The sequence below is a fragment of the Sceloporus occidentalis genome, unplaced genomic scaffold, assembly GCF_023333645.1.
Source record: "Sceloporus occidentalis isolate IW3139 unplaced genomic scaffold, rSceOcc1.0.p SCAF_3, whole genome shotgun sequence".
In the NCBI taxonomy this organism is placed as follows: domain Eukaryota; kingdom Metazoa; phylum Chordata; class Lepidosauria; order Squamata; family Phrynosomatidae; genus Sceloporus; species Sceloporus occidentalis.
The window spans coordinates 225,341,586-225,355,353 of NW_028316983.1; the positions used below are offsets into that span (position 1 = coordinate 225,341,586).

General features: G+C 37.3%; 1 protein-coding gene across 1 annotated transcript in view; it reads right to left on the reverse strand.

Annotated features, from left to right (window-relative positions):
• LOC149317572 (uncharacterized) overlaps positions 1–9,985 on the reverse strand; it is a 72,993-nt gene extending 63,008 nt beyond the window's left edge. The window contains exon 1 of the mRNA XM_089518387.1: positions 9,926–9,985. Within this exon, the coding sequence (XP_089374513.1) occupies positions 9,926–9,985 (60 nt within the window). The remainder of the gene's footprint in view (positions 1–9,925) is intronic.
• Positions 9,986–13,768: the final 3,783 nt, after the last annotated feature.

Sequence of the window (13,768 nt, forward strand, 5' to 3'; positions counted from 1 at the left end):
CTCCCTGTGATTTTGCAACAAGGTGCCCAGTTATGTGATTGACACTGGTATCCAAACAGATTACATGACAGCAGGCTAACCAATTATTTGCCTCAGTATACATTAATAGCTCTTCCATGTAATCATGAAGTAGCAAGCCTGCACTAGCAGATTCTAATAATTGAGTAAATGTCCGGGTCAAGGGATGGTATGCTGGGGGGTTTAAATCCTCTCCCGCGCCTCTATCCGCTGCGCCGGGAGGAACAGCTGGTCCATGAGGCTGAGGAAAAGCTCCGCCCCAAACGCTCCTCCGCGCATCGACAAATACCAATGCCATTTCTTTATCTTTCATAATGGAATAATATTCTAATATATTTAATATTGTCCGTATATTATGTTGCCCTTGACCCGGCGGCACGGAGGAGCGTTTGGAGCGGAGCTTTCCCTCAGCCCCACGGACCAGCTGTTCCTGCCGGTGCAGCGGAGAGAGGCGCGAGAGAGGATTTAAACCCCCCAGCATACCATCCCTTGACCCGGTGGCACGGAGGAGCATTTGGAGCGGAGCTTTTCCTCAGCCCCACGGACCAGCTGTTCCTCCCAGTGCAGCAGAGAGAGGCACGGGAGAGGATTTAAACCCCCCAGCATACCATCCCTTGACCCAGCGGTGCGGAAGAGCGTTTGGGGTGGAGCTTTCCCTCAGCCCCACGGACCAGCTGTTCCTCCCGGCGCAGCAGAGAGAGGCGCGGGAGAGGATTTAACCCCCCCAGCATACCATCCCTTGACCCGGCAGTGCGGAGGAACGTCTGGGGAGGGGGATTTTGCCGGCCCCATGGACCATCTTTATCCTCTGGTGAGCGGGGCAAGGAAGACGGACGCTTGGTGATGTGAACCGTTCAGTTTCACTAGCCCATCTCAGGTGACATATCGGGCTCCTATGGAGCCCAGGTATCCACTCCATGAAGGGGGGATATTATGGGGACTCAAGGGGAGCCTATTGCTTTTTCTTTGGGACACAACCCTCTAACCTGGAGAGTTTGTGTGTCAGGGAGCTAGAGAGGGTCACAGAGTAGCCAGTGTCACCTCAGAAAGCCTTGTGTTCCAGTCCGTTTCTTCCATTTTTTTTTAGGTGCATCAACGTTGAATAGAAAAAGATGAAATAAGTTCTATTGTATCTACAGTTTAAAAATAACCTGGTCAATATACTATTCTTCTTAATGTAAGGAAAGAGACTAATATTGACAAATTATAAAAATTGACTAAATTGTGGAAGGAGGGGGAATTGTTAAAATTATTTACTATGTTGATCTATTAGTATCCCGACTCACTTCAAAGTAGAATTATCCTAGTATAAGGGAGTGAAATACCAACCCTTGTTATATTGTTATTAGTTTATATTTGTTATATTGTTATATGGTATGATGGCAATGAGTACAAGATCTAAAAACCAAGTACAAACACAATCCTTTGTACAAACAAAAGTTTTCTCTAATACCCGGAGAGGTTCTACAGAGATGCCAGATAAACAATCTGAGATTATCATGACTATACTGAGGGAGTTGAGAGAGTTTAAAACACAAAGTAGACAAGAGATGAAAGAAACAAGGAAAGAGATAAGGGCTGACATGCATAGAGAAACTGAGGGACTTGCAAAGAAAATAGACAAAATCTCAAATGAAATAAATGAAATTAGGATAGATGTAGAAGAAGTAACAAAAAAAGCTAGAGAATTAGAAGCAAAGACTGAAAAAATAAAGAAAGAAAGAGAACAGGACAGACAAAATATATTATTGCAAGAAATCAGATATAGAGAAAGAAGTGCTAAAATCAGAGGTCTTCCGGAAAGAGAAAATGAGAGAATTCTAGATTACTTGGTACCAGAGCTAGCAAGATACATGAATATGACAGAAGAACTTTTGGACACTCAAATTGAAAAAGTCTTTAGAATTAACTCAACTTATGCAAGAGAGAGAAATCTGCCCAGAGATGTGGCAATATGTTTTACAAATATAAGAATTCGTGAAAAACTATGTCAGATAAGTTATGATGAGAGACTAGTAATAGATGGTAAAGAAATATAATTTTTAGGGATATACCTGCCTATGTGCTAAAAAGACGACAAGATTATAGATTCTTGACACAACTACTACAGAGGAAAGATATAAGATATCAATGGGAAAAGATAGAGGGCATTACACTATCGTATAAACAAAGAAGATACAAAATAAATACTGTAGAGAAGGCAAAAGAAATATATAGAAGATTAAAAGCTCAGATAAGAAAAGAGGAGGAAGGAAAAACAAAGAAGGAAAGAGAAAAGAACATGGATTAGGGATTGTCAAGAGAGAATGAAGAGGCAGATTCTGGAGAATTTGTAGATGAGGAGGAGATACTTGGAAATAATCCGGAAAGGCAAAATTTACTAGAGGAAGATTTGGAGGAAAGAGCTGACAATTTAGAGGGATTGTGTTGAGACATATTGGAAATTTGGGGAGGGGGAGGGAAGTGAAAAGAGGGGGAGGAAGAAAAAAAATAATGATGAAGGAAGTTAAGATTGGATTACTTAATGTTAGAGGACTGAATAAAAAGCACAAAAGGAATGAAATTTATCATTTGGAAAAAATGCCAATTGGACATAATTTGCATTCAGGAAACGAAGATTAGGAGTAACGAAGTAAGGTATTTAAGAAATCCAAAATTGGGAAATTTATTTTACTCTACAGATGAAAAGAAAAGAAGAAGGGGGGTAGCAATTTATGTAAATAGAAGATATGAGGCAACAGAGATCTTTAAGGATAAAGATGGTGGATATATAGCAATTGAAATAAATTTGGGAAAGGAAAAAATAGAATTAATCAATGTTTATGCCCCCTTAGAACAAAAATATATTCTTTAAAAACTTGTCTAAAGAATTAACAAAATGTAAAGGGAATAAATTGATAATTGCAGGGGATTTCAATGGCATCCTATTACCAAGAAGGGATAGATGGTCTAATAAAAAAATCAAAAATAGTCAAGGAAAGTTACCAAACACATGTTTTGAAATGATGGAGGAATTTCAATTGGTTGATGTTTGGACGCACCTTTATGACAATAAAAATGGTTTTACTTTTTGTTCAGGGACGCATGACTCCCTCTCGAGATTAGACTTATTTTTGGTAAATAAAAACTTTCTGACAAACATTAAAAAGATGGATGTGGCACCAAGGTTATTATCTGACTATAACCAAATTGAAGTAACATTGGGAATACAAAATGAAAAAAATCAATGGAATTGGAGGTTAAATGAAAAAAAGAAGATAGTGAAGTTGTCAAATGAACAGATAGAAAATTTAGAAAAACCCATACAAAATGAAGAGATCAATCAGGCAATAAGATCTCTGAAGGAAGGTAAGGCACCTGGGCCAGATGGTTTCACATCCTTATTTTATAAAACTTTTGAGGGGGAAATTGTAAATGTATTAAATGTAATGTTTAATAATATAGCGGATGAGGGTATTCCTAACACATGGCAAACTGCTAATGTTTCGTTAATACCTAAAGGATAACATGTTAATGCCAAATTATAGACCAATAACCCTGATGAACATAGATTATAAAATATTTTCGGGAATAATAGCAAACAGACTAAAAAATATTTTGTCTACTATTATAAATAACTATCCAAATGGATTTTTGCCGGGAAAGCAATTAAGACATAATATACGGACGATATAAAATATATTAGAATATTATTCCATAATGAAAGATAAAGAAATGGCATTGGTATTTGTCGATGCCGAAAAGGCATTCGATAGTATGAGATGGGGATTTATGTTCGAAGTACTAAAATCTATGGGATTTGGAACAATATGTCTTAAGAACTTAAAGCAGTTGTATAAACATCAAAAAGTACAAATTGTGATAAATGGTCAAAAAACTGAACAAATATATGTAGAAAAAGGGACGAAACAGGGATGCCCCCTATCCCCGTTACTGTTTATAACTGTATTGGAGGTATTGAACAATGCAATTAGAGAAAATGGAAAAATAAAGGGAGCTAGAGTAAAAGGGTACGAGTATAAACTCCAGGCATATGCGGACGACATGGTGTTGATTCTGGAAGATCCCATAAAGAGTATAGAAAGTACCCTAAATGAATTGAAGGAGTTCAGAAAATGGTCTGGCATTAAAGTGAATAAAGAAAAAACATTAATGATTACCAAAAATATGAAAAAAGAAAGAGAAACAGAATTGGCTTTGAAAACAGGAATTAAGGTTGTGAGAAAAGTAAAATACCCGGGTATCTGGTTAACGAGTAAAAATATTGAACTGTTTGAAAACAATTATAAAAGAATCTGGATGCAAATTAAAAAAGATTTACAGACATGGAATAATAAGGAAATTTCTTTATTGGGAAGGGTTGCAACTCTTAAAATGAATATACTCCCAAGAATAATTTTCTTATACCAAAATTTACCAATAATTATGAAAGAAAAGGTGTTTATAGAATGGAACAAAGAAATTAAAAAATTCCTCTGGAAAGGGAAAAAAGCGAGGATTGAGTATCAAGTATTAAAAAAAGAAAATGATAAAGGCGAGTGCGCTTTACCGGATTTGAAAGTTTATTTTTGGGCATGCGGGCTTTTGTGGATCCAAGATTGGATTAAGTTAGATGATTATAAAATACTTAACATAGAGTCTGTCAATACAAGATTTGGATACCATGCTTATCTATGGTACCAGAAACAACAAGTTAATATAGATTTTATACATCACGAGATACGCAAATCGTTATTGAAGAGATGGAACATAATTAGAAAAAGATATTATGGTAAAATCCCTCTATGGGTCTCCACCCAGGAGGCTTTCTTTGGCAGGTGGGAGAGAAATAAAGAATGGTTAAAATATAAAGAATTGTTAAAAACAAATGAGAAAGGAGAATGGGAATTAAAATCTAAAGAGGAACTAGAGGAGGAAGGAAAAGAAATACAATGGTTTGGGTACTTGCAAATAAAGGGAAAATTTAAACAAGATCTTAAGACAGAGGGTTTTGAGAAAAAGGAGAATGAAATGGATAAAATAATATGGAGCGAGGATAAAGGAAAAATTGCCAAATTTTATAAGGTATTAATGAAATATGAGTTAGAAAATGAGAACGTGACTGAAAATATGACTAAGTGGGCACAGGAACTTGGGCATACAATATCAATAGACAATTGGGAAAACTCGTGGAAAAAAAATAGTGAAATTTACGGTGGCACATGATTGAAAAGAAAACTATTTGAAAGTATATAACAGGTGGTATTTTACCCTGTCAAAATTGCTAAAATATATAAAGTGAGCAATAGCAAGTGTTGGAAATGCCAAAGTGAAATAGGTTCATATTACCACATGTGGTGGGGATGTTCAAAAATTAAATGTTTCTGGAAAAAAGTTCATGAGAATATGCAAAAAAATATTTAAAATAAAATACCCGATGATTCCTGAAGTGTATCTTTTAAATATGACCTCTTTCATGGGCTATGAGAATGCTAAAAAATATTGGAGAATAGCCCTTAATTTAATAACGGCAGCTAGAATTTTGTTGGCAAAAAACTGGAAAAATAAGAATATACCAGATATGGAAGACTGGATTCATAAAGTGTTGGACTTAAAGGAAATGGACAGATTAACTATGATAATTAAAAATAAAGAAAAAGAGCATAAAGAGTGGGAAACAGTGGACAATTTCCTGAAATTAAACAAGAATATATAGAGGTGGAACAGAGAATAAACATATAAGGTCATAATATGAATGTTTGTTGGTTTATTTGGAAAATGATAGCAGTAAAACAAGGAAGTATTGATTTCAAGTTAGAGAATACTGTAGCGACATGGAGCAACAAAAATAAGATGTAATATATTGTAGATATGTATATAATGTCTGTTGTATGGTGTATGTTTGTATGTTATTTATGTTATTGTTGAATAAATAAAAATAAATAAAAAAACTCATGAACCAATGCTGGCTGAAATTAGCTCATGCACTATGAACTAGCTACAAAAATCATAATGGGTTTGTTCAGTTCCCTTCCTCAAGTAGAAAAATTCTTGAGGGAATAATACTTGGATTTAGACTAATGAAAGATGTCTTTTTTTGTATAAAAATGTACTGTATGCAGTATTTTCTATGAAAACATTATGTGCCTTCAAGTTGACCCTGACCTATAGTGACCCCATTATAACTTTTCTTGGCAAAGTTTTTTTCAAAGGAAGTTTACCATTCCCTTCCATTAAGAGAGTGTGACCTGTCCAAAGTTACCCATGAGGTTTCTGTGATTGATCAAGGATTTCACCACAAAGAAAAGTGTACTCTTAGTCTTTTATATTCTTGAGGAAAGCCATCATGGTGTAGTGGTTTGATCACTCTGGAGACCAGGGTTTCAGTCCCTGCTCAGCCATGGAAACCCACTTGGGCAAGTAACACTGTCTCTTTCTCAGAGGAAGGCAAAGCCAAACCCATCTCTTACAAAATCTTACCAAGAAAACCCTGTGATGGGGCCTTGAGGTCACCCTAGTCCAAAACATCTTGAAAGCACACAACAATGATAAGGTTCTTGGGAATTCCCACTATGGAGTACTGCTGCTGATATGGTCCAGTCATCCTCTGAAGGCATAGTATATATCATACTATAGAATTTTATCAATGTATTTAAATTGTAGGTAGATTCACAAACGAGGAGATAATACCTCCAATAGATGTTACTTTGAATTCAAAGATATAGCCATGTTTGTCTGTACCACTATGGGGTACTTTGAGACTAACTGAAAGAAATAAGTTGTCAGCCTGAGCTTTCGTAAACTTAAGTCTATTTCCTCAGATGTATTTGCTGGAGTGGAAAACCAGGGACAGACCCATATATGCCATTGGTGTGTGAGAATGTAAATAAAATCATTTGTGTATGGAAATGAAGGGGCAAGTCCAATTTTAACGATGGTCATTGGGATAAAAGCCATTGGAAACTAGCCTTTGTGTGTGGAAATGAAGTGGGAAGTCAGGTTTGGCATTGAGCAAAGGATTAGAATTTATTAGAGCAGTGATTCTCAACCTATGCTTCACCAGATGTTTTGGACTTGGACAACACAGCTAATGGTCACGGATTCTGGGAGACCAATTCCAAAATGTCTGGGGGACCATAAATTAAGAGCCACTGGATTAGATGTAAATGAAAAATTGATTCAAAAGACAATATTTGTAGTGTTTAATTTTACTGGAATCTTTGGGGAGGAAACTGAATAAATTAGAAATCCACCAGGACCCTTAATAGCCTCTTGTTTTCATCAAAATCTATGCAAACAGTTTCTATTGACTTATACGAAAGATCCTTCTGGTGTAACTGGACTTATTTATGTAAGGAAAGTTTAGCAGATGAGTCTGTTTCAGTCTGTATTGTGCAACTTAAATTCAGTGCTGAAAAGAGTTGTGGTAAAATAGAATACCCCTCACCAGGAATTATTCTAAACAAGCTTTAGAAGATGAAGTAAAGCCATCCCTGAATTATCACAAGTGGAAATTTGCCTAAGACATAATGGGATAAAGTATATGTTTTAACACCTGCTCTATTAGGAAATTTGTAATAACATCTGCCACATTTGGCTATGTTATCCAGCAGCATGTACCTGAAAGCTATGAGAACCACATTGGAAGCAGTCATTGGTGAGATTCCAAGTACAACTTTAAGCTGTCCTCTCTTGCTACTCTGAAGAGGAAACTTCGTCACCTTGTTGAAGCAAGGATTAATTATTTTCTTTCTGGTTAATGTGGTGATTACTAGTTTGGAGAAACAGGAAGGAGGTGGAGGAAGAACCATTTGTGAAAACATAATCTATCTCTGCAAGTTTTAGCAACAGAGACATTGTTGGAAGGAAGCCCATCACGTGGACAATAATTCATTTATTTTCTAAGGTCCATCCAAGGGATATAATTTCTTGTTTTTAGTGAAGCATCTGAAAGGATCAAAAGTTATCCTGCTGCCCTTCTGATCTTCTACATGAACAGTTATGGCAGATGTCTCATAAAAGTGCTGAGAAAAGAACATACAAATGCACCTTATACAGAGTCAGATTCTCATATCTTAAGTGCTCTGGGAATGTGTTGGAAAGGCTGGATAAAAATGTTTCAGTTAAATGAAAAACTAAGATTTTAGACAATTAGCCTTTCCAAATTATTCTAAGTGTATTGTTATAAGTTATAAGTGGAGCCCACCAGCCCACCACCCATCCAGACCTGGAAAGGGTTGCCATTAGGTGGCCATCCGGCCATCTGGGCAAGTGAGGTAGCAGGAGGGGATGGAAAGGCATGCTTGCCCATCCCTCTCTAGAAGCTGGAAGGACTGTGCACTTTCTCCTCTGCTGCCTTGGCTGCCTTGGCCGAGAGCATCATGGCAGTGGAGAAGAAGGGCTGGCCACTGGCAGCAGCTCCACACACCACTCCCAGGAGTGGAAGAAGGAGGGTTCAGATGGGTGTTACAGTGTGGTCTGCACCATCCTAGTGATGCCTCTGGCAAACCCTTTCAAACAAGCAAACAAAAAAGATTTAAGCACTAAAAACACTTGACTTGACAAAGGTAGTTTAAGGCTATATGGTTTTTGAATATTTATTTATTTATGTTCAATCCATTCTTACCCATACAGCAGAAGTGCAAATCTACATGAGTTACTGTGGGATTCTTCACATCTTAATGGTTTTTTTTCCTCCTACATCACAGAAATGTGTCCTCTTCAAATTCAGCTCCAAATTTCTTTTCTATCCCTCTGGGTTTTCTGAAAAATCTTCATGTTTGTTTGCTAACATCTGTCAAATGTATGTGATTCTGCATCATTCAGCTTGCTCCTTTAGAGTCAACTGGGAAGAGCAGAACATTCTGGACATTCATTTACTCCATTGCTTTACTGATTATGGTGGAAAGTACAGACAGTATCACTTAACTACTGAGGTGGTTTAATAAAAAGCATACGGAGCCTGCAAAGCATCATCATAGTTTGCCAAGCTTAGCGAAAGTTCCTTTCTTAGAACACCTTCGGGTGATGAGAGGTCCCAGCCAAGAAAGCTTTCATCAGATGGAAAGGAGCTCTGAAGAATGTCTGTCTTGAGTCAGGCCTTACAGCTGTCTTTGACGCTTTCTGTACAGTAAGACCTGTAAATCCTTCTGTAATTTCTGTGGGAGGAATGACAAATGTGTCTGCAAAGCCACCTGATTCCAAATATATAAACCCTTCCAGAGATATTTGTTAATCTCCCTGCTCAAAGGATAAAAGGAACACATTTGATTCTCAGGTCTGCTTTTTGCCTGAATGTGTCATTTGTGTTGTACTTCAACTGTAGAAGAGAAAGAGAATTGCTCCTATATATTATAAAGAAGAAGAAGAAGAAGAAGAAGAAGAAGAAGAAGAAGAAGAAGAAGAAGAAGAAGAAGAAGACGACATACACTTTCTATTTTATGAATTTGACATATCAAATAAACTAAGCTCCTGGTTTGATGTAATTTGTGCTTTTCTTCCTGACAACTCTGACTCTTGCTAATTTGTTTGGGTACACTAAACTACAGAGCAGGAAGTGGTTCTTCTTGAAGAATAATCTTCCATGGTGTCACTTTTGTTTTCTTTTAAAAACTTGACTCTGGAGGATTTTGATAGGAATCTTTCATGGGATACACAACTGGTAAAGCACAGCTACTCATGGAAAGCTTTTTCCTTATGTGACTTGTATCTCATGTTAGACAAACCATAGAAACATTATAATTCCTTCAGATTTGTAAATACTGGGTGATTTAAGAATTCTCTCTCTCTCTCTCTCTCTCTCTGTGTGTGTGTGTGTGTGTGTGTGTGTGTGTGTGTGTGTGTGTGTCAGTCAACAGGCCCTGTACAGACCGGTACTTTGTGCTGGCCTGGGGGCAGAGTCAGGGTGCCACATCCAGATGACGCATACCTTTGATGATGCCACCAGGGCACCATTATGCTGTGCACCACTGCAGATGGCATGCGGCATCATGACGCCCCTCCGGTTCTGCATCTAGATGATGCAGTGCCAAAGGGGCACCATATAGTCATGCTGCCATGGCTTTTGCACCCTTGAGAGGCTGGATCGGGAGGCCATAGCATGAGGTTGCTGCAGCCCCAATCCAGCTGAAGAAGGCATGCCATCCCTTCAGGGCTGCTTGTACAGCCCCAACAGATACTTTCACTATTTTCAGAGCAATTCCTAGGCACTTCAAATCCCAAAATTATTCTCTTTAATAGTGAAGTTGGTAATGAAATAATTTTATGTCTTAAAGTAAAACAAGAGCACCCAAAAATAAGGTAGTGATCTCATTCTATGGAGGGAATTCTCTGGGGCTACAAAATTATTAGTTCCTACACTGATGGAAAAGTGATATGAAAAGCAAAACCTACAAAATATTCTGGTAAGAAACAATGAGTTTCCAAGATTATAGGAAACACTGGGGTATAAGTTGAAATGGAGGAAGCAGTGTAAGAAATAAGAGAGAAAGAATTATCTTGTTCAAGCTGCGAACAGCCAGAGCTTGAAAACACTGGCATGTATTCTTTATTATCTACTCATGCACCACCACCACCACCCATGCATGACTTATCCAATAATTTAAGTCATCTAACTGTCTGAACAGACTGGCAAGAAATGCTGGCATTGGGCAGAAATGGGGGCATGGCAACTGTACACCACATGCCCCGACTCCACCCCAATGCTGGCATCATGCCACATGCCTGACCAGACAGTAGGCAGCATCATACCATTTCTTTGGTGCAGCATTTATACACGCTGCACTGAAGAAACACCAAAAAGCCACCGTGGCAGTGACAAGGGTGGCTTTTTGCCGTTCTAAAAAGGAGCAGCATTTTACTGCTTCTTTTTAGAGTGCCAAATTGCCAGATCGGGGCCGCAGCATGTGGTTGCTGCAGCCCTAATCTGGCTCTGAAAGGGGCAGCTGGACACCTAGCGTGGCAGTCTGTTCAGCCCCTACGTTTGTTGCTGGTAATGACCATCAAGTTGACTTTGAATTATGGAGACCATATGAATGAGAAACTGCCAAGTCACCCTGTCATCAGCAGCCCTGCTCAGGTGTTGCAAACACAGAGCTGTGGCTTCCTTGATTGAGTCCATCCATTTGGAATGCGGTCTTTCTCTTTCCCCAACATTTTCTACCTTCTGCCTAGCTTTTCTAATGAGTCATGTCTTCTCATGTTGTCCAAAATACAACAGTCTCAGTTTAGTCATCTTGACTTTTAGGCTTGATTTGCTCTAGGACTCAGATATTTGTCTTTTTGGCAGTCTAAGGTATCCACCAAACACTCCTTCAGCACCGTATTTCAAATGAGTTGAATTTCTTCCTACGAACTTCCTTTGCTGTCCAGCTTTCACAAACAACCATACTGTACATAGAAACTAGATATACAAGGGTATGGATGATCCTGATTTTGGTATTCAATGATATATATTTTCACTTGAGGATCTTGTCTAGTTCCTTCACAGCTGTCCTCCCAAGTCCTTATCTTCTTCTGATTTCTTGACTGCAGTTCCCATTTTTATTAATGACTGAACCAAGGTATAGAAAATTTTCACTGTCTCACTGTCTTCATTTTCTCCTTTAAAGTTATGTAAATCGAATCAATCTTTAATTCTGCTCTGCTTCCCATTTTTGCATTCCAGTCACCTATGATTACCAACATGTCTTTTTTGGTGTGTTATCTATTTCCTCCTAGATTCCAGTGCAGAATCTTTCAATTTCTTCTTCTTTTGCCTCCAAATATAAACTTGGATTATGGTTATAATGATGGGCTTTCCCTGAAATCTTACTAATATGATTCAGTCAAACTTTGCATTATATCCTTTGACTGCTTTTGCTATATTTCTCCTCAGTATTAATGCCACCTCATTTCTTCTTAGATTTTCATTTCCTGAATAAAATACTGTGTAATTATATGATTCATTGTAGATTGCTCATCCCAAGTACTGCAATGCTTATATGTTCAATTTCTTGTTTCACAATGTCTAGCTTTCCCCAATTCATTACTTTCACATTACATATTCCTATAATGTGTTATGTGCAGGATGGACATGAGCAGTGAATTACACTCAGCTCCCATTTCCCTTTGTAACGGTAGATTTTGTTGCCCTTTTTTGCAATTTTGTTTTGTTTACAAAATTAGTAAAACAAAACCCTAATTTTCTAAATTTGGTTAGTATTTGGAAAGGCCACCGGTTTATTATTCAGCAGTACTGAATTTGGATTTACAGAATCACACATTTATTCAAAAACATTATTCGTTCTTATCCTAGAACTATAAAGTGAGTATTTTAACTTATCCATCTTATTTGGCATCACTGTGATAATAGTTCTTACTTAGGAATTGTAGAAATAGGTATTTTCAGTGAGTTATAACAATGTATCAAGCTATAACTTTTCCAGCTCCTGGAAAAATCCTGCATTTGGTTTATATCAGAGGTTGGTTCACTCCCTTTTTGTCATTTATGTGTCTAAATTTGAAACTGCCAGTTTTGCTATTGTTAGTTGATTCACTTGAATCCTTCACATTAATTTACATAACCTTGTCACACAACCTGGATCCCACTAAATGTTTTCAATCACCTTCCAGTTCACCAAGCATTACCATCTTTTTAAATGAGTTGTATCATGTCATGATACCCAGAATAAGATTGCTTCAGTTTAGTTATTTTGTCTTTTAGTGAGAGTTCAGGTGTGATTTACTTTTGGACCCATTCTCCTCCAGCACCACATTTGCAACTACCTTCCATGGTTTCCTTCTCTTGAAACCATCTAAACTGGTAGCTATCTTGCAGGAAAAAAATTAATAAATTATGCATTTTGACTACTTGCCTAGTCAGGGTCATCCCCAGATATTTTGCCATCTGAAGCAAAGTAGTAACAAGTTATACTGGTATATAACTTATTTGCTCTCCTTTCTTTCTTTCTTTTTTTTTAAACCATATAAAATGAATTTATTTTTATATGTGAGTGTTTTTTAGCTTTTCTTTGGTAATATCATACATTTTTCTTGAATGCCCTACATTTTTTTAAAATAAACTTTATTGTATTAACATGTAGATACATACAACATCTAGCAGTCTTTCCATTATTGTCAGCATCTTTGTAAACACATGTACACACCCACACACCCACACCAACCCGAACAAAGAGACTAACATCATAAAATAGAATTCTTACTTCTTTAGTATAACACTCATTTTGCTTGTTTGTTACTGCATTGTAATTGTCACCTTATATTATCACTATTTTTATTTTTCGGTAACTTCAGTATCCATTACTCATTGGTAGTTTACATCTCCCTATTCTTATCCTTGTTAGATAGATTTCATACTTTCGAATCTACACTCCTACTATTTCCAATCTCTTCCCATTGTTTACCACAAAAAAAACTTTACAGCCTCCCATTCTTTCTCTATATTTCTCTCATCTTTACCATGAATAATTCCTGTCAGTCGGTCCATTTCCATCATAACATACAATTTCACTAGCCATTCATCAACTGAAGGTACCTCATTTGATTTCCAATGTTGTGCCAAGAGTAGTCTTGCCGCCGTTACCATATATAGAATTTTGCGCCAATGGATAGCTTCTATTTTTCTTGAGATCTTATTCATCATGTTCAGGAGATATATTTCAGGAGTTTGTTCGAACTTTATGCCTAGAATCTTAGTTATCGCCGAGTATATTTGCTGCCAATATTTCTTTACTTTAGGGCATTCCCACCATACATGGTACCAAGTTCCTTT